Source organism: Micropterus salmoides, unplaced genomic scaffold (genome assembly GCF_014851395.1).
Source record: "Micropterus salmoides isolate LMB-PRFRI ecotype aquatic unplaced genomic scaffold, ASM1485139v1 Ms_hic_scaffold_12, whole genome shotgun sequence".
Taxonomy (NCBI): domain Eukaryota; kingdom Metazoa; phylum Chordata; class Actinopteri; order Centrarchiformes; family Centrarchidae; genus Micropterus; species Micropterus salmoides.
Genome location: NW_024040263.1, coordinates 13,979,773 through 14,006,792, shown reverse-complemented (window position 1 = coordinate 14,006,792; position 27,020 = coordinate 13,979,773). Strand labels below are relative to the sequence as shown.

Below are 27,020 nucleotides of genomic sequence, written 5' to 3'. Positions count from 1 at the left end.
CTTCAAAAGGGCACAAAGAAAACACAGTCAGATGATTAACCAACAGAGCTTCCAAAGTGAAATTCTTTCCTACCAGGTGTTGATTGTTCGTGGACACACTAAAAGTAGAGACAGGAGAAAGTATCCGGGGAATACAAGGAACTAAGGGCAACATCATCGGCTGCCTTTTGTTGAAATGTGTTACAATTTTTTTATAAAGCTGATGCGATCGTCATTGTCACTTTTTGTGAACCGACCAATCACAGCCTGGATGGTGCCAGACATTAAAAAAAGGATGTCGTGTTACAGCAAACTTTCAAATGTTGAACTCATTATTATGTATGAATGGTTGGGATTATTGACGAGTTAGTACTTTAATAAGCATTAACAAATTAGAGACTAACTTCCAATGTAGACGATGTTGTGGATAGTGCATCTGCAGTGGACAGATGTAGATTTAGCCAAAGCCAATGCCATTTATTTATATATATATTTTGATACACACGCCAACATTTGAGTAAGGGGAGTACTGGCACACACCCTAAAATGATGCGCTTTTGGCCCGCAGGCTGTTCATTTGAAACTTTTTACAGGCTTTATAATTTCAAATAAGCTAGTAATTTACAAGCAAAAAGCATCAATTATAAAAAATTTAAAAAAAAGTCTGTCATCAATTTGAACCCCAGGTTGGGAGGGAACCACTGCTTTTTAACATTATAAAATGTCACCTTGAAACAATAAGAAAGAGCTCCTGGTAATCCAAGGAGGATTCAGTCACGGGCAACTGGACTTGTTTGAAGATACTTGATGATGTTTTGCCTCTCATCCAAGAGGCTTCTTCGGTTCTCAGCTGAAGAACCCAAGTTTATTTTGATTTTTTAAAACACTTTCTTGAAGTAAAATTGAGTGTGAGTGTGCCTGAAATGTGATAATGGTCTGCTGCAACACGTCCTCATAACTAAAAAGCACAATGTCTTTGCGCATGACTCCAAAATGACATATGTGGCTTTTGAAGAGTAGCCAGTGACTCCCAAAACAAGTTACATTTGTAAGTCATGTGATGTAGTTTAACTTACATAAGTTAAAAAATAAGTCTTGGACACCATTTTCCTGGATGAAAGTTTTTATATTACCACACCTGCCTCCCTCCTTTGCTCCTGTCATAATAGTAATGAAGTCAGTTGTAAAAAGAGGAATGTGTACAATGGATGCAATAACAATAAATTCAGCTAATCTGGGGGTGAGATTAAATCCCAGCCCAATATCTTTAGGAATTTGTGTCCATATTGAACGATTCTGGACCTCACAATTTACTTCCAATTCCAACGTTCAGTGCCAGCACAGGAATTTGTGTCTGCTAGCTGTAGTGAGGCAGAGAGGTGTGGGTGGTGCATGGGCATGCAGCACGTCTGACTTATGCAGGCAACTGGCATTTGTATCACAGAGCTGCAATTAACATTCGCCTTCTTATTAATGGCAACCACAATCTATCCCTAACCTTAACCAAGTGTTTTTAGTTGGCTAACCCTAACTTTAACTGTAATTTATTTGCTGGAGCCACTAACTTACCCTAGCTACCTGCCATACACAGATATTGTAGAAAGTGAGAAGGTTTAAAACGTTGGCATTAGACTTAAATTGCAGTCCAGAAAATAGTACAAATGCACTCAGGGAGATGAACAGTACCGAGTAGAAAGAGAGCAAAGATGGTGGAGAAAGTGGGGATGCAAACACAGCAGCAGTCATGAATATGCAACACGTGTATTAGCACACTCCCTGCTCCTCCTTATCCTCTGTTTTGTCAGTTTCTGTCTTCCTTCTCCTCCTGTTTGATTCAAAGGCCCTGCTCTCTCACTCCTTATATCTCGTCAGCATCTCTTCTTCTCACCCCACCCCCAATCCTCCCCTCACTCCTCTATGAGCCCCTCTTCACTAATCAGCTGAGGCCCAATTATGCTCAGTTGGCCCCACACCTCCTCCCTACAGGGGCTCTGGAGGGCCAAAAAATACTGATGCTGACTGACGTTAATTTGCATGACTTCTTGGCCTCCATAAGCACCACTGTTGTCTGTCTCCTGCTCCTGTATAGGAAGCCAGAGTAGGAGAAGGAGGAGGGGAGGGGGAGGCGAGGTAGAACATGTCAGTACCTAGTCATGTTATGTAATCTGGAGCAATAGGAGGAGAGTAAAGAGGGCAGAGGGTGTGGCGTCGCTTTCTAATGAAGTGAATTCTGTAAAACCCTCATTTTTCAGGCAGACATTGATCTGACAGATCCAGCTCTGCACCTGTCAGACAAACATTGTTACAATATTTGTTACAATATTGTTATTACAATAACAATATTTGGCCAAATGTTAGTAGTCTTCTAGTGTAGCATGGCTTTTATACTATGGTAGCGCAATATTGTCTATGTGACTATTCACTTTTGATCATTTGATTAATTATTAATTTGTTGGCGATGCACACCACTAACGCACAATGCAAACTGAAATGGTAAGGGCCGGGACACCCTGTCTTGTGGGGCCCTGTGTCAGAATCTACTTTTAATGTCTTTACTATTTCAGATTATATTGTAAGAAATATTAAAATGAATAGCAGAGGCAGCGACACCCTGACTGTTCAGGTGTGAAGAAGTTTCGGATAATAACTAATGCAGACTTAACATAGCATGGTTTATTGAGCCTGGCCGAGAAGATACAGTGCCAGCATGCAACATGTGCACATCAACACATCACATCAAATGCCAACACCAAATCTGAAGTATAACACATTGGTCCCTTTTTATGTTTCTCTTTTACCCCTAATTCCTGTAGGTTTCCCTATTAGGTCATCTTTAATTGGCCTTAAACCAGAACAACAAATCACGGTTGTTTCTCTAACAATGACAGTTACCTGAGAGAAATAACCAGAGCTGGAAGGTCAGTGAACACTTGTGGGTTCAGCTAATGACTTCCCCGTTACATCAATTAAGCCCCCTAAGAATATTCTGTAACTCTGTCTGTTACTTTTAGTACCTAGCACGAGTCAAGCTCCAAAAACACTGGATCCTACAATTCCCATAATGCAACTTTTAACATCTTGCTAAACATCCACTTCTTTCAAACTCCATGACCCCCAGTTTTCTGTTCAGACTGGGCAAAGCTCTGACCAGAGATAAAGAAGACATTTTACAGCTGGTTAAATGTTAAAAGTTAACATAGATCGAATTTTTGCTATATTTCTAAGTTGATAAAAACATGATTGAACAAGCTTTGTGGTTTGCTGCTCAAAATTTAAATTACTATCAAACCAGACACCAAGGTTCTTTGCATCTGCTGGTCATCTGCTGGGACATGATGACCAGGATTTCTGTTTTGTCTGAGTTCAGCTGGAGGTAATTATTTGAGATCCATTTTTTAACTTCACAAAGGGAGTCGGTAAGTGAACTCAGCATTCCAGGGTCTGTGGATCTGACGGGCAAGTACATTTTGTGTGTCATCAGCATAAATATGAAAAGAAATACCATGTTTATGGATAATATCTCCAAGGGGAAGCAGATACAAGGATAACAAAATGGGTCCTAAGACCGACCCCTGAGGCACACCATATTTAACTGGACAGAACGAAGAGACATAGTTGTTTACAGACACGCAAAACTTCCTATTTGACAGGTAGGATGAAAACCATTTTAGGGCCGTACCAGAGATCCCCACCCAGTGCCTCAGTCTGTCTAACATGATGTTGTCAAAAGCAGCGCTAAGGTCCAGGAGTACCAGAACTGAGCATATACCTTCATCAGCAGACATTAAAAGGTCATTGGTGACTTTAAGAAGGGCAGTCTCAGTGCTGTGGTACCTAAAACCAGACTGAAACTTTTCAAATAATTTGTTATTTTCCAGTACAGTGAGCAGCTGTTTGGACACAATTCTTTCTAAAATCTTTGCAATAAAAGGCAGTTTTGAAATTGGTCTAAAATTTTGATGGAAGGAGGGATCTAAACCAGGTTTCTTTAAAAGTGGGTTCACGCAAGCCATTTTAAAATAATCAGGGACACAACCAGTAGATAGGGAGCTGTTAAAAACAGAGATCAAATGGGGCCCAACAGAATCTATTACTTTCAGTAAAAACTTTGTCGGTATTACATCAAGTGGGCTGGAGGACACTCTCATTTGTGAACACATCATGACCAGTAAATGTAAAAATGTTTTGGGGGTTCCAGTGTAGCCAGCATATATCTGGATAACACATGTGATGGTCAAGACTTCCTCGTTTGTGCGCACTGGCTATCGTCTGACAATAACAATTTGAATGTGAATAAATTAATAAAAAGCTAATAAAAAGCTTAACGCTCAAACATGACTGGTCAGTACTTCTCAGAATACAAACGTTCTGATACAGAAATCTTTTTTCTTGCCTACAGATCCTGCATTCATATGCCTATATCTGTTTATAGAGATGAAATTGTTACTAACACTGTAAACCTGGGCAATGCAAGTAGTTCAGCATAGGAATACTAATTTATTTCTGTGGCCCTGGGAAGAAAAATGGGATGAGGAAATGTATTTGAAAAGGGCCCACTAGGGGCCGCAGCTAATTATTTTGCCCCTGGGCCCTCTAGCAGGTTAATTCAGCCCTGATTGCTGGAATAAAACAGTGATTGTGATCTTTCACAAGTGTTGCTGCATTCTTACACAACCTTTCAAGGCTGCCTTTAGTTGGCAAGTAACCAAAATGAGCTTGAACGCGCACACACTTGCACACACACAAAAGCGCACTGTGCCGCCCTGGCGTCCTGGGCAGGCACCCAAGCTGCGGACCAGCCTGTGTCTCAAGCTGGGTTTGTGCTGTTTTCTGTGTGTGTGGCGTGTTGTCGCCATGTCGTGGCTTGTGTCCTATTATCACTCCTCTCCCCCTCCTCTTTCTCCTTTACTCTATACACACACACACACACACACACACACACACACACACACACACACACACACACACACACACACACACACACACACACACCTCTGCCCCCTCCTGGACTCGGCCAGCAGCCAAGACTGCAGCACTGGGACACTCCATTCACTCAGACAGACATGCCAAGAAGAGATCTGTGTCCCCAGGATGAAAGCTACGCTGCAGGGTCACACTGCTCTGGAAGTCTCCGGCTGTCCAGGCTGATTTTGAGGAATGTGTCATTTCATTTAAAGTATTTGTGTGTGTGTGTGTGTGTGTGTGTGTGTGTGTGTGTGTGTGTTGTTTGTTTGCAAGTGTACATCTGCAGCAAAGTACTGACACAGAAACTTTAACTTCCAAAAAATTATTTTTTATTCTGAAGGACCAATAAAATTATGGCAAATATTTACAAATAATTACTTCTTAGCTTCACATTACAGGTACATAAATGGAATAATTCACCAACAACAGTCACTCAGGTGGACAGATGGACATGTACACAGACTGAGTATGAAGAGATGCATCAAGCAAACTGCAATTTAATATTTCACAGTAAACTCAAACCCAGAAAATAAAATAACAATAATATTAACAATAGAAATATGAAAAATAAGCATAATATCAAATTTACCATTTATTTCCAGTTTTCTGAACAAAATTGGTCACAATTCAGGAACAAAAAGAAATGAAACAAAAAAATAAAGGAGAGAAATTAAGTGATATGATATCTTTGGCAAATTCGCACTGCAGTAAAATACATTCAAATATTAAGACAACACACGACACACAAAGAGAAAAAACACCAAGTTTGTTTGCAACTACTAGAAAATCGAATAAAAAACATACACATTTTCTTAAAGAAGCATTTCTTTTACTTTTTTTTTAAATCCTCCCCTCCAGAATATTTGAAGGCATTTCTTATCTTCATTTTGTGTTTGTATCTGTAAGTCTTTTCTGCTATTTTATATGTTTTTTGTACAAGAATCTATCATTTAAAACAGGCATCACAGGCTTTGGTGAATGGTACAGATATGTTTTCTTTTTGTCGCGTTGGATTTTGAAGAATAGAGCTAAATCGTTAAAACCTAATTTCATCTTTGAATCTGTATTTGCATTCTAATGTATTTCTTTCTGTCTTTTGTTTGTTCTTTTTTTTACCAAAACATTACAGATATAAATGTCTCTTTAACACCCCATATAGGAAGCCATGGACACAAAAAACTCCAGATTGTTACACGAAAGGCCACAGTAAGGTGAAGAATCATGTTATCTATTTTTTTTGTTGATTGAAACATCTGCTTGAAAAGTACAGTTGATTTTTGTAGGCTGAGTCCTGTGTATTTCTCCTCTTCCACAGTTGAATAATATTAAGATGTACAGAACATTGTAACACTTCAGTACGAGATCTGTCCAGAGCCTAGTTATATCAGCAAGCATGAAACAGATTGTGCCACTAATTGCTGTCAAGTTGTGATGCTGAAATCCCCTCAGGTTTTACGAAGGCAGTAGCCATCTTCGTGGATTCATATTGAGATACAGTCAGACAGTGCACACTCGGTGAGAAATCATAATAAAGGAAACAACTAATTTGCATTTATTTCACTTCCTTATTTGAATAGGAGCTGGGGTAAAACAAAATCAGGATGCGATTGTATTTTCATGGACGGTAAACTTTAGCAAAGCAGGAAATGAAACGTCTTTGTTTGATCTGAAACTAGTGTTTCTTTGTGTTTTAAATGCTCTGTAGATACATGAAGAGAAACCTGAATGCTAAAATGCAATCTCAAAGAATATTCTTGGCCAAATAAAGATACCGGCAGCAATATTGCCATTGAAATGACCTCGCTTTGGCACAAAACACCGTGCTTCATTCCTATGCAGAATTTTCTGACAGGACAGTGAGCATCACGTCTGAATAGTCAGGGAGAAAAGTAAGAAAGGAGTGGAGAAAAGGATTAATAGGGCTGTCTAAAGAACGAGGGAGGACTTTTTGAGGAAGGTCACAGGCCTGAAATCAACAGAATAGTTTTAATATTCCTAATCCTGGTAGTGTGGCAGTGCTACAGGAGGGGAAGAGAAGGTGGGGGTGGGGGGGGGGGGCATCAGATATGATGAGATTAGGGCTGAGGGAGGGGGAGAAAAAAGACGGGATGAGCTTCTGATGGCACAGCAGGTTTGGCCTCCCCTGGGGAACACAGGGGCATGAGAGGAGGGGCGATCACCACTCCGCAAAGGACAAAGGGAGGGAGAGTGTGTGTCTGTAGTTATATTTATGTGTGTGTGTGTGTGTGTGTGTGTGTGTGTGTGTGTGTGTGGCCTCTGCCGACCGTGCTTCCTACAGTACCACCCACAATGATAGTTCCCCCCTCATCGCGGCAGTCAATGTCACGGCTGCCAATCGAAACGACTGCGGCCCAATGAGAACCTCTTCTCTCCCCATGTGAACCAATTAGGTCAAAGCAATGGCAAGGCAAGCTGTGTCACTACGAGATGCATAGTTAAACAAATAATCCTGTTAACGTATCACTGTGGATTCTGAGCTACACTGGAGAATGGGCGTCCAATTTGGTGTCGAAGGAGGCGCAACTGGATTCACCTCCACAAGGAGAACTTTCAATCAGTATTTCTTCATGTTTACAGTAGTGTGTGTGTTTGTGAAAAATTGTGTAATTAATTTAAAAGACTCTCTGGTTGAATAAAAAAGCAATGTTAATGAACAGACTTACAAGCTGTCTGTCTCTTACTTGGCTTTTTTTGTATATTTCGTGCCTTTTCTCGGTGTTCACTGCTTTTCTGGCCAGTAGGTCCTGTTTAGCCCTGATCCAGGGCCTTATATAGTGTGTATAAATATCTCCCAGAGACACGTTCATGAAATTTGTCACGGAAAAATGTTGAAAATATAAACTGGATGCTAGGTAACCCTGGCGACTTTGAAGCTAGAAAAAAATGACAACAGATGACTTTGAAGTAACAACAAGACTATGAGTGTACAGCAAAACAAGCTGCTCTGTGACTCTGCACTTAGGTGGAGAGACTTGTATTGAACTAAATGCTAACATACTGATGTTTAGACCAGATTTTGACCTGATGCTGGCGCTAGATTAAAAGTCAGAGAATCATCATCAAGTCATTCATTCGGGATTCATTCATTCACCAAATTTCATGGCAATGCCAGAAATAGTTTCATGGCTATAAACATTATTTATTCTTTCTCTATTCCATCAGAGAAAGGACTTTTCTTGTATTCATTACAAGGCAGGACTCCTTCCTCATCAACAGGGGTGCTATTGCGCAGCTGTATTGCAACAATAGGTGCGTTTGACTTCATGTGGTTCTGCGCAGCGCTGACTTAACGTGATGCATGCTGGACTTAACATAAGGCATGCTGGATAGAAATTGTGTCGTCACCATGTCACATGACATTAAAACCTGGCGGGAGCAAGGTGGCTAAGGGGCGTGTACGGCGGCCGCAGTTGCTTTTCTCCAGCTGCACAAAGTTGGAACCACCTTTTGCCTAGTCTCCGCGGCATTTTTCTTTACAAATGCCGCAAGATCAGTCATTGACTTCAGCTCACAGTAATGGTGCGTTCAATTTACCTCGGAGGTCTGAGCTGGGAATGATGTCACACCGAGTTGACGGCGTTCCAGTTAACAAGTCGGAAAACCTTGCTCGGCCAGCCATTGTTTACAACTAGCCAGGTTAGCCATTGTTAGGCCGGTTGGTTAAAAAACAACACATTGTGCGATATTTACTCATACTAAACACTGTAGCAACACGTCCACAGACGTTTGACAGCACTTTGTGTGTGTTTATCTGAGATACAAGTACACAGACGTGCTAATAAACAGTATAAACTACAGCTTTTACTAACTGTTGATACTCAGAGTAGCCATCTTGGATCACAAAGTTGGGGTAGTGCCTTTTGCCATGTTCGAGACCGGTCGGAACTGGGATATTTCCCTGTTGTTGAAACTTCCGACTTCAATGCGTTCCAGGTGCATGGTGGTGCATGACGCCGAAAGTGAACAAAAACCAGGGCTGACCGTGACAGTAGTGGTTTAGTAACCCTCAAGTCACTTCCTAATGTTTTAAACAATAACTTTAATGCAGAGAAGATGACTTTATGAGATTCTTTACTGTAGCCAGCTACCTAATATGCCTAACATATTTCTACATCAATGTACATGCAGAACAGGTTTTACTATATGATCTTATTATTTTAATTTAAATACATGTAAATATACTTTTTGTTGCCTTTTAGTTTATGGTTTACCATTTACAGTGTGTGTTCCGTGAGTTCACAAGTAGGAAATTCGACTTCAAGTGGCGTTCCAGGATAAGTTTTTCTAGTTGGAGGTCGGAAATTTCCCAGTTCTGAGTTGCCTGGAACACAGCATTTCTCCTGACTTTCCAAGTCGGAAATTTCACTTAAGGGCGTGTTCCCTTTGAAATTTCCAGCTTCCCATATCAAATGGAACGCACCAGAAGCTCACGCAGGTAGAATGTGTCCGACTTGACAGCGCCGTTTTTATTCCCAGTCACCTGCAGTCACCTGCAGCTCACATTAGTCTATCAAGTCTGCAAAAGTCAGCCGCAGTCATCTCAAACGCATCTACTGCGATTAAAACTGTAATCTCATTTATACATCTACAGGCTACCAGTAGCAGCACTGAGTGTTCTGCTGCACGCATCATTCTAATCAATTAGTGAGGAAGGAGTCCTCAGCCATCTTTGATTTTACATGGCTTATATTGACTTTAGAGAAATGGAACTTTCCTGGAATATATATATTTTTTTGTTACTTTCCAGCTGCCTGACGTCGTTTGTTGTTTGCTAAGAGGATTTACCATGAGATGAGTTTCAACATTATCCCTGTTACAAATTTCATTAGTGAATCTGTGACTGAAATTTCAGAGTTCTGGGATATATCAATGCAGAACCGTAATGTGTAATGTGCCTGATCAGGGCTAGGTCCTATTATCAGAGGTGCAGTGTTACTGTTGATACAGTATGTAAATGTAAAGGCTGCTGTTTGCATGGGCAGATAGGCAAGTTTAGGAGTTGCAAGAAGGGACGCTGAATCTTGTTTTAGTGATGCGTTGTCAGTCGGGTGGGGAGGGGTTGGGTGGGTGTTGACATATAAAACTAAAGGCACTGTCCTTGTTTTCAGCTGGTGTGGTTCAGGTTCAATAATGCCTCAGAAAGATCAAGAGAGAGAGACAGAAATAAGGAAAGGCTCCTGCTGCGGTGCCCACTGGCAGCACAGCAGGTGAGCCGTCATAAGAATCTTCTTTAGAAGATTGGACAACTTTTGAGATCTACAAATGTAAAATGATCCACTCTATCACTATTTCAAAAACAAGAAACAACAAAGATTGACAAACTAACAGCTTTGTTCAGTGTTTATAGTTATATGTTTATATAGCTATATTTTATGTCTCACGCTGCAGATTCGGTGCCTCCAATCTGTTAGCTAGCAAAACTACACTGTAGCAATAAGGCGCTACGGCCAGCCACGCATACCCCAAAACAAACAAACAAAAGATATGTAAACACTTGCAGACGATGGCTAAAACAACACCACACACCTCTTAGTCTTTTTATCATAATGAAAGCTTCATCACTAAAATCTAAAGTCAAATGTAAATAATTGCTATTGACATTGTGTCTTCTCTTCTCGTTCACTGATTACTGTACAAATCTTGTATGGACAGAAGTGAGACAGGAAGCTACGTACAGGTTTAGGAAGATATTGCCCCCTCACAAGATCAACACCGTGGGCCCTCAAACATGTGAGAGGGATAACACACTGATTTCAGATCAGTGCTGAAGGGCAACTCTGTCCTACTGTGTCTGTACAGGATGGGTAAGGCCTCAAACCCTGGTGTCATACATTGTCACAGCGCAGAACTGATGTAGGAGACAAACAAAAAAGAAAACAGTTTCACTTGTTTTTTCACGAAAGCAAGCTTTTATAGAAACAATTTCAGGATGTCAAACAGCACAAGGACAAGCACTCAAAAGGGGGAGAAGAAGAAGAAGTACTAAATGGTTCTGAAAGGAAAGCAAAATGGCGCCTTTAAATGATGATTGAGTCTCTTTGTGCTTTTGTAGTTAGTCAGCCGATCCACTAGGGGGGCCCATCTTTGGGGAGTTTAAAGAGAGAGATAGAAAAAGAGCGAGAGACAGAGAGAAAGAGAGGGTGCCACTGCTTCCTGGCTCTTCTTTTCAATATTCAGGAAGCGGGGGAAAAATGGCGTCTTATTCAATGGCACCGGTGTCAACTGATACTATAAACTATAAACAGGAAAATCGCAATCAGGTCATATTTATAAACAAAGACTTCTTTTCATATTGAAAGTTTTTTAAGATTTCATATTTCACTGCATCGTCATCATCATCATCATCATCACTATTCTAGCACAACAGCGTGACACATATTATAAATCATTACAGGCATTCACTCTCCTCACGGAGTGCAGCGCAGAAAAGCTTCTTAATATATTACTCTGTGTCTCCTCCATTATAAATAGCTCTTGATCAGGACTAAATCTTGGCTGGGGAGGTAGGATAGCACCTTCCTGTACAGTAACACTCCCTGGTGGATTTGATTTTGGTCTGATGTGAACATGTACATTGTTCGTTTTACAGTAGAGGGCTCAGATTTTAGGCTGTGCTTTACTGGAAGGCCAGTCAGTGGCATTGAAACCACTTTGAATGCAAGTGTGGATGTTAGGATACAGTTTTCCTTATTGGGGAAGCACAGTGGGATCTGGCTAAAATGGCTCAAATTGACCGCTTGCTAAAGCCCACCCCCAACAGCAACTATCCAGTCATAGCTCAGCAACCACAACTAGGCACGGCAGACCTGTCAAGCTTTGGATTGGCTGTAGTAAGACTAATACCCTGCATTTAAAGTTTGGAGGGTGGAGTGTTATCTTCCTTTTTTAAAAACCATCAACAGACAAGCAAAGGTGTAAAGATACATTGAACTGTGGGCCAGATTTACAAAGGCCTTTGTGTCTGTTTTTCAAACATGCTGTATTTATCAAGCTGGCTGGAGTCGGAGTGTTATTTGTTTGAGTGTCTGCAAGGTGCTCCTCTCTTCTCATTGCATGTGCATTTAAGGAGGGAAATGATGGGAGGCACGTTAACAGAGGTTGATTCTGTATTCTGCTGGATTTACTGAAGTCGTGCTGTTTGAGCTTGGCTTGTATAAATAACTAAAAAAGTATTTTTAGAAACACAAATAAAGCAATTACACTATTATTAATGAACACAAAATCTGATTAGTGTAACGCAAACAAATAGTGACAGATGTTGAGGTTTGTGTTGACCATTAGCTAACTGTGCCATCAATGAACTGTTAAGTCACTACAGGCTACAGCTAAAGATTTCTTTGTTTTGTTATGACATTTAACACCATTTCCACTTCCTCCAGGCATAGCACAGTAACTAATGGGGGTAGGAAGGGGGGCTTAGCGAACGGTCAATTGTGAAACTGGACACTCCCATGAACAAGTAGGGTATTTAATATTAAGCATTGTGATCCCAGGGGAAATGTGTTGAATCTACAGCAGAGAGACTAGAATGGTAATGCTTTAAGTGATTTTGGTCATTTAAAGTTATGAGAATTGGATTGTCTTTACTTCACCGTAGCATGGCATAGAAAATTGATTGATTGATGTCGGGGCATAAAAAGACTGTTTGAATAAGTGATTTTGCTCTGATCAACTCAACCTGAAAACACATTTTACCCAGAAGACCACAATACAGCTTCAGTCTCTGTTGCACACACAGTCCACTGATTTCTTGGATTTGTAGGTGACTGTTTAAAACAATGAATACCAAGCCTTGACAAAAGTACTGGAGTCCAATTTACGTGCTTAAAAAAAATCTTCTTAATCTATCACATATTGACACTGCCACACCTGTGTCCTCTCAGTAATGTAATACCCAAACAGCATGTCTGTGTTGCAGGCCAGCAGTGCGTTTGTTGGCTTTAAGTGTCAATCAAAGAAAATTCAAACTTCACTGACGTCAGAAATTTGAAATCTTCATCCTCATTGTTGTCCGTGCGTAGGCAGGTTTGTACTGATTGGTGCTGGTGCTATCCATCCCTCCCTCCCTCCCTCGTCTCCTTCTCCTCATCCTCCTCTGTTCTCAGTAGGAGGGGTCAGTGGCGATCGTAGGCGGAGGCTGTTGCAGTAGCAGCAGGCCCCGCCCCCCGTGATGTTGCACTGTAGTAGTACGGGGACCCTGGGCAGAAACACAAACGCAAATGGTTCATTCAGCTTATTTAAACCTGCATTAATTTAACTTTTGGCCACTTCTGGGCAATGCAACAAGCTGTAAACGTAAGGTTGATATCCTGTATTATCACGTAATAGTTGTTGAAGTTGAAACGGGGAATGTGTTAGCATACATTGCCTACAAATCCAGTAGATCCAGAGCAACATTAGCATTAATATGGATTCCTGATTCTGACCACCTGATGAATGGAAGTCTAGCAATGTGTTTGATTTCCACCTACTCCTGAGGGAAATATCTGGCTCTACAGCTGCTAATGTTTCACTGTGTTTTGTTGTAAAATTTAAAGTGAGCAAGCAACAGGAAATAATAACTCATTCATTTGACCATTATCTTTTCAAGAGTATCTATTCACTTGCCTTTTTCTCTAGTGATTTTTTTCTCTTGACCTTGTTTTTGCCTTTTTGCCTATATGCACCTGATATGTTGAGATGTTCAGACACTACCTCGAAGTAATAATCCCTCATTGCACAGAGAAAACAGTGTGCTTACCCAATGACAGTAATTACTTTCTCTTCCAAACAAATTTGGCTAACTTGGTGATTTGTTTAAAACTTAAAAAAACTCATGTTTCTTTCCCAGTGTCCCACTTCTGTTGCAGTGTCATCACGTTCACAGATATGAGCAATTAACCTGGCCAGTGGAATTTTTATTACGGGTAGGAATGATGGTTAAAATGACAAAAAGAAAAAAGACCAAAGTTGTAATAAATCAGAATGATCCTTTAACTACCTGAGGTTACTGTAATGCCGTGTAAATGTAAAATGAGCAGCTCCAATTTTCTGTTAAGATTATATTTTACTTTGAATGTGAGTAGTGAAAGGCTGGGATGAGATGACATGAGCTGATGGAGCTAATGACAGTCTGCTTGTCTTGTCCAACCAATAAAAGGAACTCAGTCTACTTTCTGACACTCTTCTCTTCATCTCCCCCTTCACTTTCTCTCTCTCTCTCCCTCCCTCTCTCTCTCTCTCTCTCTCTCTCTCTCTCTCTAACACACACACACTATCTAAGTGACAGTCTAAGCTGACACACTGAGTACAGCTCTACTACCGCTGATCCCTTGAGTCTATTCTCTCCTCAGGGAAGAGGTCAATTCAATACTGTAACCCCAAAGACACACAGAAACCCACACCCACACACCTTAATACACGTAGGAAGGAAAAAAAAAAACCTTCCACACACACAAACACACGCACACCTGTCTCTGTCACTTCCATCAATCAGCCCAGCTGGGTGCTGACAGGTTATGTCTGTCCACAGTCCAGGTAATCTCACGAGGCTCTTTGGGGAAGTGAGGCATTAAGCTGGCCTGACAAACTATTTAGTCTCAGTCAAGACTTCAGACGCCCTTTTGCCTCTTTTTTAAAACTCCCCTTTCTTTCATTTGTCACCTCTACTCTCATCCTTCCCTGCCTTTCCTTTGTATCACAGCCTCTACGTCCCCCTTGCCATCAATCTTAAACCTTATGAGCGTCTGGTCCTCATACTAAAGTTCCCCTACAGTCTCCTTCTCTTTCAATGCTCTACCATAAATTCCCCTCATCATTGCACCTCCTTCTGTACATACACTTGAATCATTGCACGTACTCATTTCATTTGCTTTCTCTCGTTCGTTTGTTCTTTCTTTCTTTCTCCACCTACCTTGCATCTGTCCTGCCTGGCTGGTGAAGAGACTGGAGGAGCAGCCGATTTCCGTCCCCAGGAGAGACCCATAATCCTGCTGAAACACTGGGGGGGTGGAGGGAAGGAGGGAGACGAGAGGTGAGGAGAGGAAAGGGTGGAGGGGGGGGGACACTACAGGTCAGCACAGCGCTGACCCTTCTCACCTATTGACCTTTACACCGTCACCCCTTGACCGTTTCACCTTTAAACGTGACCCCTAAAACGGCTCCTTATAGACAATAACTTTGACAATAACTGTTAACGGTTAATTTTTATTCTTAAACACTGATGCAGAGACATGAGGACAGTTTTGCGATGTCATTCAGCATAACTTCTGCAACCTTGTGTCATCTTCAAGTGACAGTAATTTATGGATTTTGTCATTAGTTGGTAGGAGTTACTCACCGGTAGCGGTACCGATGCACAATAACTGAGACTATGAGTCCTGCAATGAAAGATCCTCTAGCTTCTAGCCGGAAAATGACAGCATATAATCTAACCAGGCAATATGAATAAACTCCTCTATCAATCCACTATGATTTTATATCAGGATATTGATTTATATTGTGATATACTACATTTTCTTGAAAAATCGATAATAAAATTATTAATGGACTGTTTTTGGCTAATCCAGTAAATTAAATACCAGACAAATCAAGGTATTTCATCACATTGATGCAAAAAAAATCATATAAAATCCAATAACCTAAATCAGTCTTGCTCATGGATTTGCAACATTATCGGTAATGGCCTCAACCCCCCAGAGATATTAAAGGGATAGGTAGTGCATTATAAATGATATGGCAAAATCTCTGATGGCATTGTCACATCACCCACCGCTAGTGCTAAATCAAAAAAATCAAACCACAATGCAATGTTACAAAAAGATGCAGTCAATCAACAAAAGACATCTTTTTCTATATTTCTGGTGCTGGATTCTGTTGTCTGAAAACGCATTATTAAGACTGCTGCCATGTCACGTTGCCTTTCAAAGTGGATTAGTTCATAGGCTGTAAGCTAAAATTGCCTGCTGGTGGCAGTTCGGTTCAGTCTCAGTCGTTAATGTGAGGGTAACTGCATGAAAACGTAAAAATAAGGGGTGACAGAGATCTTCCTCCACATTAACTGCTTAAAATGAAATGTGAACACAAAATCCCAAAATGCACCACTGATAACGGATGGAGATAAATGCCTGTTAATCTGTTCCTTCTTCTTTCTCTGTCTGCCTGTCTTCCCTTTTCTTCAAATCCATTCACACCCCAAATTGCCAGTCTTTTAAAACATCCTTCCACAGAACCATTAGTATGTCTGTGATGTATTGTACTGTACGGTACAATAGAGAAAGAAATATAATGTAATGAAAAAAATGAACAGTGGAGCATGAAAGATACAGCATATTACAAGAGAGTATTAGAGAAGCTGGAATTGGGATGTGAGGTAGAATGAAATGAAATTCATTGATACAATTATTGATCCAGTTCCTGTAAGCAGAACTGGGTGCAGAGATGTGGGAAGCACCTACCTAATAAGCTGGGGTTAGGAAATCTCCACGATTCATTGTATGTGGAATACTGGGGATGGGAATATGGACTTCCGGAAAAATCTCCCCCTGAAAGAAAACACAAAACAAGAATAACAGAGCACGTTTAGAAGCAGCCTCTGTATTTGTATAGCAAACCTTTCTAGTCTTTTCCAGTCATACACATTCATACAAACAGAAACTACACATTCATACAGCCAGTATCTTGCCCAAGGACACTTCGAACCCACAACCAGGGGGAGCCGGGGATTGAACCGCCAACCTTCTGAGGTAATAAGATGTTTTACTGAGCCCTTCACTTTTTGAGCTATCAGCCTTTGCTATGAACAATCAAGCTATCCTGATTTGGATCATATTCTGGATGTATATTTACATGGAATAAAAAGACACCTGTATATTCATATTCCATGTACATAACACTAACAACATCCCGAATTTTATTGTTTCTGCTGCACAGCACCACGTCTGTCTGTCTGTACTGACTGAGTTACCCCAACAGTTGGTTAAAAACCCAGTTTGGTTTGTGGCTGCCTAAACTCTGCTGCACTTACCACTCTGCTTTTGTTTTTTGACACTGATTGCGATCTTTCACAAACCTGAACCATAGGGGACTTGTTCAGATTTGCTTTTTTGCTTCCAGTGAAGCTTAAACCTGCCCCTTTGTTGCCAGTAGAGAGGTTTGCAGACTAGTTGAGAGTGACTGAACTGGAGATCTCAGTGAGACTGTAGTGGTTCTCCCATACAGAGGATGATAGCTTAGCTTTTCTCCCTCATTTACTACTTACTGTCTGGGGTCTACTCTTCCTCTTGTCTTCCCCTCCCACTCTTCCCTTCACCCCTTTCTCTTTTATTTTTCTCTCTCGTCCTGTGGCCCGCCTGACTACGGCTCACCCGTCAACCTTCACATCAAAACAACATTCTTCCCCATTTCTTCTCCTCTTTTTTTGTTCTCCTTTTCCCCCCACGCTTTTGCTCTTTCTTTCTTTCCTCCTGAACCTTCACTTCTCCCGGGGGATCCCTCTCCCATAGCTGACAGTCACAGACCCTGATGCCCCCCACCCCCCATCCCTCCTCTCTCCCTCTCGTTCTGTCGGTTCTGCCTCACTGCTCTTCTACACCCCCTCTGAGTGTCAGCCCCCCCTGCTGCAGAGAGAGACAGAGAGAGAGGGAGAGTAGAAGAAGAACAGCAGAAAAGAGTTGCTTGCTTAATGAAGGTATGATATTAGACAGAGCGGACAAAAAGGAGGATAATTTGCCTGAGAAGTGCAGAGATAAAACATGGCGGAGCTGGAGAAGCAAAGTTGGGAGATTATCTCTTCCACTCATTCCAGTCAGCTCGTGGATTCAGGCAGCTTCGAATATTCACTGAGAAGAATTTAGATGTCGAGACTGTTTGTGTGTGCGGATGTACACTTCAAGTTTTCTTTCTCGCACTACCCTTTGTGCAAGTGTGTGTGTGTGTGTATGTGTGTGTTTAGCTGCGTCTGTCAGGTGGGGTCGGGATGCGGTCTCCATGGCATCCCTGGGTGCGAACATCCTCCCCTTGTCATCACCGTAGTGACGGCAACATGTCAGGTTGTTCAGGAGACGAGGGGAGGGATGGAGACGGGCATGGAAGGAGGGGAGAGGATGCTCAGGGGTCTCCCTTGTGTAGCTCAGTGTCAAGGTCACACACTCGCACACACTGTCAAAAACAAACATGCACACAAACAATCGCATGCCAGCACACACATAAACATACACCAACCCAAACACACACACACACACATGCTGTCAAACCTGAGGACAGGACAGGGTGAGCGCAGGGGGACAGGGCGACAGGGTTACCCATCTTTAGACGTGCTGTTCTTACATGTCCACTGAGAGTGTGTGTGTGTGTGTTTGTGTGCATGTCAGCCCACGAGTGTGTGTGTCACAGACTGACTGATTGGGAGTACACAGAGACAAGAACTTGTAAACAACATTGTTGTTGACTTTCATTGCCGTTTCTTTTGTGTTTCTCCCTTTATTTCTCTACAGTATGCTTCACACTGACCATGACCACCACTGCAAAACTGAGAGAGAGAGAGTGAAAAAGAAAAAGAATGGTGGTCCAGGATTGAAACACAAAAGCGGCGTAGAAGGCGGAGTGGAAGGGAATGAATGAATTAGTCGTGGGTCACTGGTGATTCTCATTAAAAACAAATTACTAATGTTGAGGAGGGACAGCTGTGCTACTGTGGCTGGTTTCTAATGATACACAGAGAGACACACACAACATGGGCGCAAACACACACACACGTATAGATGCACACAAACGCATACACACGCCACCCCCTGGGAGCACTGTCAGCCACAGTGTAGACAGACAAGAAGGAAGAAGTGGCACGCTAAGTACACCCTCCGAAGACACACACACAGGAAACACACATACAGGAAACACACACACAACCAGTGGGAATTCAAACAGATATGTATGTACAGTTACAGATCTGCTGAGGTGATGGGTGGCGAGGTGACAGAATTACTGCAGAGGAAAGCGAAATACGATGAAAAGGTATGGAAAGTTGAAACCATTTCAGTCAGTGTATGGTTTGTGTGTGTGTGTGTGTGTGTGTGTACTCACCAGGTACCATGCCAGTGAGGGAGGGGGTGGAGTAGCTGCCCTGGCCAGTGGGAGGAACATGAGGAGGGTAGCCTGGCAGAGTGGTGCTGGCTAGGTCTCTACCTGCAATCACACACACACACACATATATTCTATAATCAATATTTTCAAAACTATCAATATTTCAATCAGTGTCAACACTGTTATTGTCATCATACTTATACCTCCTAGCTGTCTGTTAGTCGTGCACATTATCCTTTAAATTGTTATGGTCCTATATTGCCCAGAAACAATTAATTGATGACTACAAATGTCTTGTTGTGTGCGACCAACAGTCCAAAGCCCAAAGAGATTAACCATTCCATCATAAAAATGTAAGACACCAGATGATTTTCACGTCTCTTGCCCTCGAACTTAAAACAATTACTTAAATGATTACTTGATTATCAAAATTGTTTTTTTTGTCATAGTTGTTCTTTGGCCCATCAGCTGAGTAAAGTTTTACATTATGCGATAAAGGTGATTTTGATTTCTGACTGATCTTAATTGTGAGTGTGCTAAACAGCAAAGAGTGCCTTTTACATAGAGAGGTTTTACATATGACCTTTAACATTAGGTGTTACTTTGACAAAATTTTTGTACAGCAAAGGAACTATAAAACAGTTAAACAGTGTATCATTGTCAAATGAGTTTATACCCGACTATGGTCTAACTTCCATAAATATGTGCTGTCAACATCTCTACTCAGAAATGGACTTTTAAAGGAAAGGAGATTCAAAACAAACTCAAATGTAATACCAGTGGCGTTTTCTCCCAGCGGCCAAGAGAAGCCAGGCTTCCCCTGTTTTTGTCAGACTATATTTGTGATTTTAATACACACACAATGTTTTTAGTTTCAATAAATCTTATGTGTTGTTGCTGTCATCTCTTTCCCATTTCTCACTGAGTATTTTACAATAAGTAAAACAGCGCCCCTCTAAATGCTGTGTGGTGAAACACTATATTTCACCACTGTAGACTGACCTGCAGTCTGACTACGCGGGGAGGCCAGGCAGAGTTGGCATCCCCTTGTGAAAAAAAATTAAATGATTAACCAATCAGGTGAGGCCACTGTTATGCCACTGCCTAAATGTGATTAGTCAGGATGATGCCAAGAGAAGCCAGCCGCTGTCTGGCTTCACGCTAACCAAATCACAGCATGCGATCAACGTCATTCAGATGAAATAACGGGAGCTGTTAGCAACTTTAGCTGGTGCAGTTATGGAGGGTGGAGATTTGTAGTTTTTAGTTATAATAAATAGTTTTACTAAACTACCACTACTGCAGCAACTTAAGATTAAATCTGACGGAAGACCAACGCCAAACTGCCTGGATTTAGCTGTGAATAAATAGTCCGCTGAAGTAACCTTATTGTTTTTACTGCGGTTGTGTACGCATAGATGATGAGCTCCGGACAGCACCTGCCACATGGCACTGGGCTAGGTTACCTGACTAATTGTTTATACTCTGTTGGTCTGGTACTCGGTTGTTAGTCTTGAGTGATGTTCTGTTATGAACATTTGGCCATTAAATAAGAAGTATGTAGGCCTATTTGATACATGCACTACTGCTACTGTGCAAATGTAAAACTTCAAACGTCTTCTGATTGAGCTTGTGAATGCTTCTTTTATTCTTAACCGTAGCCTTATTGTACTGTGCACTATAAGCAGCGGGCTATGTATGCTATTTGGGGTGAGAGAGAGTGAGTGTGTGTGTGTGAGAGAGAGAGAGAGGGCGTACTGTCGGTAAATGCAACTCAGCGTATGTATTGATGATTGAACAGATGCACATCTTTAAAGTATGATTCAGTTTTGTGTAAAATTATCCCCTGCACTGTAATAGCACAATACATTAGGTAATTGCCCTCCAAAAGGGACATCCCCTCTTGCTTGGCTTCCCCAAAAATTTACCCCACCCCACACCACTGTGTAATACCTTCCTAACTGGACTGATTTTGGTAAAAGAAAAATCTACTCAGTTAGACATTATGATGTCATAGCAAGAATAGCACAGGTGTAATTAGTAACATTAACAGCCCTGTTCCATTAAAAGATCTTAGAAAGCCATAACAATGAGCCAAACTGTGACATCCGCATAGACTGCAATTTTATTTTATTAGTTACTACTGTTGTGCTATGAAAACAGTTCAAGTTAAGCTGTTTGTTACTGTTTGTTATTTTCCGCTCCTAAACTAAATACTCAAAATAAATGTGGTAGCATTTAGCTATTGTTAATATGCTAACAAATATTGCCTTGAAAACTCTACACCTTGTGCAGGAACTTTACTGAAGGAGCACATTTAGGATTTCCCTCTTTCTTTTGTTTCTTTCTATCTTGTTTTCCATCCGCTGACATCTATTAATTTACCAACTCCCCATTCTCTCGTTACCCCCCTACACCTCCCTCTGTCTGTCACTTGGTGGATTGGATATATAACTGCATTAGACTACATGACAGTGTGTCGGCCCAAATCATTTCTCTGTGTTTGCACGCAGTAGACATGGGGAGTGTGAGGAGAGGGAGCCCTCCATTCATCATCATCATATATATGCACACACACACAACCACACACACACATTGACACCCTCCTCCTCCTCCCCCCCTGCACACACACATTTATCATCATCATAAACAGCTCAGATGCTAACACCATCAATCCCATTCACTTCCCCTCCACTTAACCACCACTAACTAACTGAGAGGAGGAGAGGGAGAGAGAGGAGGAGATGGGAAATAGAGAAGATAACATAAAAGACAGGGAGAATGGAAAGATTGTGTGAAACAAAATAGAGAGAAAAGAGAAGAGGGGAGGTGTAGGTGGAGGAGAACGACAGAACAGCAGTGGTAGAAGGAGAATTTTTTTACTTACGTGAACATAATACCACAATGTAAGTGTACTCCAATTCAAGTAAAAGTTGTACATTCAAAGTTATATTTAAATAAAGGTACATACCATAAGTATTGATAAAATCAAAGTATTCATTATGCAGAAAGGCCATTCTCCGAATGTCATACTATACTTTGTTTTTTACCACTGCTGGTGAATTAACACGTACACAGCATTTTAATGTTGCAGTCGATCAAAATGGAGGTAATTTTAAACTACTTTATTTACTGCCGGGTAGTTAAATCTATAACACTGAATCATATTTTATAAATATTATATGTTTTGTATGTAAAAAGAAAAGAAAGAAAAAAAGTATCTAGTGACTATATCTGAGAAATAAATCTGTTGAGATAATGTTAATATACTTAGTTAATGAATGAGTACTTCACAAGTCAGACCACTGTGAGGTTGTATTTAGGCATAGCCGTGCTTTAAGCTAAATGCTAATGTCAGCAGTGATAATGCTAAAAAAGGCGACATTAAGCAGGTATAATGTTCAAAATCTTAGTTAGCATGTGAACATTTGCTAATTAGCACTGAACGCAAAATTCAGCAGAATCTGAAAGTTATTTGTTTTGCGGGTATTTGGTCATTACATTAGTACATAAGTATTAAACTATTTTTTATATGATCATGGTGCTCTCTGAAAAGTTTAGGGATCACCAAAGTCGTTAAGATACATCCTTTGGGGAACATGATTGTCAGTACATAAACTGAGGTTATTCAGGCTAACATTAAAATTCAAGGGATTCTCATCAAAAATGTTTGTTTATTTTACGTGTTAAAAAATGATTATTGGCTATATTAATTCTCAAATATTAATATTGGTCAACTTCATAAATATGGTATCAGTCGGGCTTTATTGGGAAAAAATAATTCAAGGGGAACAAAAATGGAAGAAGAAATGGAGTTGATATGAGGAATGGGAGTAAGCAAAGACAAACTGTGGTTACTAATCAGCTGGGGCTCCAACGTCACATCCTTTCATGTTTCTGTCCTCTTCACTTAATATTTGCCTCTTTACCTCCCACTTGTGTTTCTCTCTCACAGATCCTTTCCCTGCTCCAGCCTCCTCTGTCCCTCTCCGCCTCCTCTCTCCTGTCTCAGTGTAGTAAAGTTTTTCTCGCTGTTTGATGCGACAGCAAGGCATTAGTGCAGACGGGCTACTCATCCGCTCAGGGTCAGTGCACAGGGCAAGGAGGGGAGGGAGGAGAGGGTGGTAAGAGAGGAGAGATGGACTCTCTACAGCCCAACTTAGAGGGGGCAGACAGGGCCAGATCCTCTGAGGTGTGCGTGTTTGTGTTTCTGTGTTTGTGCACACAGTGTATTTGTGCATATGTATGCCAGTTGTGTTGATGTATCTGTTCTCCACAGCTTTGCAGTAGAGGTCAACGTACAAGTACAAGTCTCCTCCGTGCCCACTTGCAGCTACAGATGAACACATCCTCTGCCTCTCTTTCTCTTTTACTGTCTGCCTATCTAACTCTTTCATATCAAACAGCCATCAGAGCAACACATGTCAAACCTGGAGGGAAACGAGGGTGTACAGCATGTCCCTTTGCACTTGAGTACACTAGGTGAAGTTCAGGGGGAAATTAAAATGCCCTACAGATTTGGAAAGGCCTCTGAAGGGAAGATTGAATGTGTAAATGTTGCTCTACAGCGTGTGTCCACAGTATCAACAATTCAAGGATGCAATAACATTGCGTCAAACACACAGACGTCTGATCCCCTAGAGGGAGCTCTATTCTGAGGGAAACGACAGGCAAGGAAATGTATGCATAATATTCAGAAGGTGTGTGTGTGTGTCTGTGTGTGTGTGTGTGTGTGTGTGAATACGAATGGGTGTGTTTGCATGCATAAGCAGAAATGGAAATTTTCATCTCTCTCTCTCTCTTTCTCTCTTTCTCTCTCTCTCTCTGTGTCTCTGTGTGTCTCTCTCTCCTAACTAGCGCAGGTAATATTCCTCAGTGGTTACAAAGGGCAAAAAAGAGCCCTTTCCCAGATATCCCAAATTCCCAGCTCTATGATTCCCCTCATTACAGATGGGAATGTCGAAGCCTTGTCCAAGCGCTCCCTGGTCTACTCTTAATTAACCGCTGCCTCTCCCAGAGCCCCTAAATGGAAACAGAGGTAGAGACAAGGCTCTCACTTTTCCTCTATCCTTCCACCTTTCATTTCCTGCTCTCAATTTTATTTTAACCTTTCCTCTGGGCTTCCCACCTCTCTTGAGATCCAAAGCGCTGAGCTCTTTAAATGGGATCACTTAGAATCCATGTAGCTTCCTTCACTGCTGAGATAGACTTAAAAGGCATTTGGCTTATGTATTACTAAAGCCAGACCTGTGCACTGTATGTAATACTAAGTCCAGGACAGTGCACTAGGCTTGATTTTCCAGTTGTTTTTCTCTCATTTTCTCTTGCATATCCATACATATACATATACACACGCACACACACGCACACACGCACACACGCACACACACACACACACACATATATATATATATAGATATACATTTATATATATAAAAATGTCCACTTTAATCAGCTTATCATTATATAGTATTTTATATTACAATATCTGACTCTTCATTTTTTCATGATTGGTTGTTGTTAATATGCAAAATAAAGTTATTACGCTGCTGTTATTGTACTGTTGGATACATAAAAAGGTTTTCAGGGAATTTATGAAAATGATGGAAAAATTCTCTTAATAAAGAGCACATGTAACCGCACTGGCCATAAAAGTGACATCGCTGACTATGCCCCCTAAATTAAAAAAACACTGAAACGGTAAAAATGTGATTTTGTTACAAAAGTGGTGTATGCACATTCAGGTGTGTTGCCAAAAAGACAAAAACAATATAAAGACAAAGACATACAGTGTGCATACTGTATAGATAAAATAAAATCCAGCAGTAAATCCCAAAAAGATTTCAGATACATCAGGCTACCTGATAAATATGTAATGTTAAAATATTGTAAATCACATTTTATTTCAGAGCAGGAGTGCAGTTATTAGCTGGATGTCTCTCTTACCTGGAACGAGTGAATAGGACTGTGGACCGGACACACTGGCTCCTAACTCTGACCCTGTACCAGGATTGGCTAAACTGTTCTTCATCTCGTCCAATCCACCAGTTAGTGAGGCCATGGCCGAATAATCGGACGTCTGTGCAGAGAAAGGAAGTGGAGAGAGAATAAAATATAACAAATGACATTTTCTGTTAGATACAACATGAATATACTGTCATGCTGGATATTGCTTACAGCTGTGATCAATTTGTTTGTTATATCCGGCTACATTTCTACCATGCTGCCCCGTCCTCATAGCAAAGCGCAATGATGCTTTAGTGTGAACATGCGCGCGCACACACACACACACACACACACACACACACACACACAGACGTACAACTGAGAGATTATTGATCTGTTTACAAAGACAGGGATTTACTGTACAACCAAGTCCAAGAGTCTATAACCACAGGATCAGCTTGCTCTTTCTCTTCATCTCTCTCGCCCTCACACACACACACACATCATACACATCGTACACACACACACACACACATATAGTGGCATCGCATAGACCATGGCTAACACAAAGCCTCTTGTCTCCCCAGATACCAACAACAATAAGAACTGTGATCATCTCAACCCAAGTATGCAGTCTCCCAGTGCTCTTAACCCAAACGCACACATACACACACACTCTACAGAAGTTAAAAACATATAGAGAAGAGGAGACTGAAGTGACCAAGCAATATCCAGTTGTTGTCTAGTTGTATGGTTGTTATTCTCAGTGCAAACTCTTTTGAGAAGCTTCTAAAAAGTAAGACCTTGAAGTTTGTAAAGCAAATAAAAAAATAAAAGTCCAAGGAGAATTTTATTAATAGAGTCACAATATTACAGTAACTTACATGTAATAGATACACATGATTTGTGAATGGTGAAAAAAAATATTTCTCTCATTTCATTTATTTCAATATTTCTAGTGCCAAACCAAACCTCTTCTGATTTTACAAGTGCCATAAACTACTCTTGTGCCACAAATGAGAAAAGAATTACATTAGAAAGCCCTGAGCATTCTACTGTTTGTTCATACAAAAAAAATGTTGTCCCCAGTATAGTTTATGACCTTTGGATCAACCCAGATCATGCAGTCAAGATTTTGAGCATGCTCTCTCATCGTCCCAAAATGCAGACAGATAGACGTATAAAGGAAACTGTCCCCTCACCTGTGTCTGACCCCAAAACCACACCATGACCCATCCATCCTCATCTCTCTGCCAGATCTGTGTGTGTGTGTGTGTGTGTGTGTGTGTGTGTGTGTGGTGATTTTGTGCGATGGCTTTGACACTGATGACCAACTACATATAGATTAACCACCAATGAGCAAATGACCTGCCTGCTGACTATGTGTGTGTGGGTATGTGTGTGTGTTTTAATATGCTCTTGTGTATTTCTCTGCATTTGTACATCTCTACATATAGAAAAACAGAGGGAAGCTGTTGCTCAACTCAAAATTTGTGCACAAACATGAGTATGCAACACTTTTAAAGCTTGGCATTCTTCCTCAGACAGCAGCATGATCATCAGCATGATGTGTCCTATATGTGTCTGCAAATATAAGAAGCTTTGGACAAAAACATCTGCAAAAACTGTTAATGTTTTCTGCAATGACTACAAATTACTTTGTGCACAAACTCAGCAGATAAAATGTCTCGCTTTACTGCATAAAATGGATGCACTCCTCTTTTTGTGTTACTGTTGAACCGTGTGTGTTTGTGTGTGTGTGTGTGTGTGTGTGTGTGTGCGTGTGTGTGTGTGTGTACACTAATGACAGCAATCAGAATTTCCTTTAGGTGATGAGGTGAGAGTTTTGCACTGACCCTTTTAATACCTCTGCATCTCTGTGTGTATATGTGTGTGTGTGTGTGTGTGTGTGGAGGTGTAAGTGTAGGCGTGTGTTTGTGCTCACTGACCTCTTAAACACCCCTTTGCTCGTCAACACACAACACAACCACTGGACTGTGACCTGCCAAATAAGAGCTTACCCAGTACACTACACACACATCTCTCTCTCT

General features: G+C 41.1%; 1 protein-coding gene across 2 annotated transcripts in view; it reads right to left on the bottom strand.

Moving 5' to 3' along the window:
• Positions 1-10,001: 10,001 nt before the first annotated feature.
• Positions 10,002-27,020, bottom strand: part of pax5 (paired box 5) — a 54,092-nt gene continuing 37,073 nt past the window's right edge. For both annotated transcript variants that reach the window (XM_038713501.1, XM_038713502.1), the window contains exons 7-11: positions 24,970-25,102; positions 19,024-19,125; positions 16,401-16,487; positions 14,858-14,944; positions 10,002-13,162 (exon numbers count right to left, since the gene is read on the bottom strand). In XM_038713501.1, the coding sequence (XP_038569429.1) occupies positions 13,080-13,162; positions 14,858-14,944; positions 16,401-16,487; positions 19,024-19,125; positions 24,970-25,102 (492 nt within the window). In that variant the 3' untranslated portion in view covers positions 10,002-13,079. The remainder of the gene's footprint in view (positions 13,163-14,857; positions 14,945-16,400; positions 16,488-19,023; positions 19,126-24,969; positions 25,103-27,020) is intronic.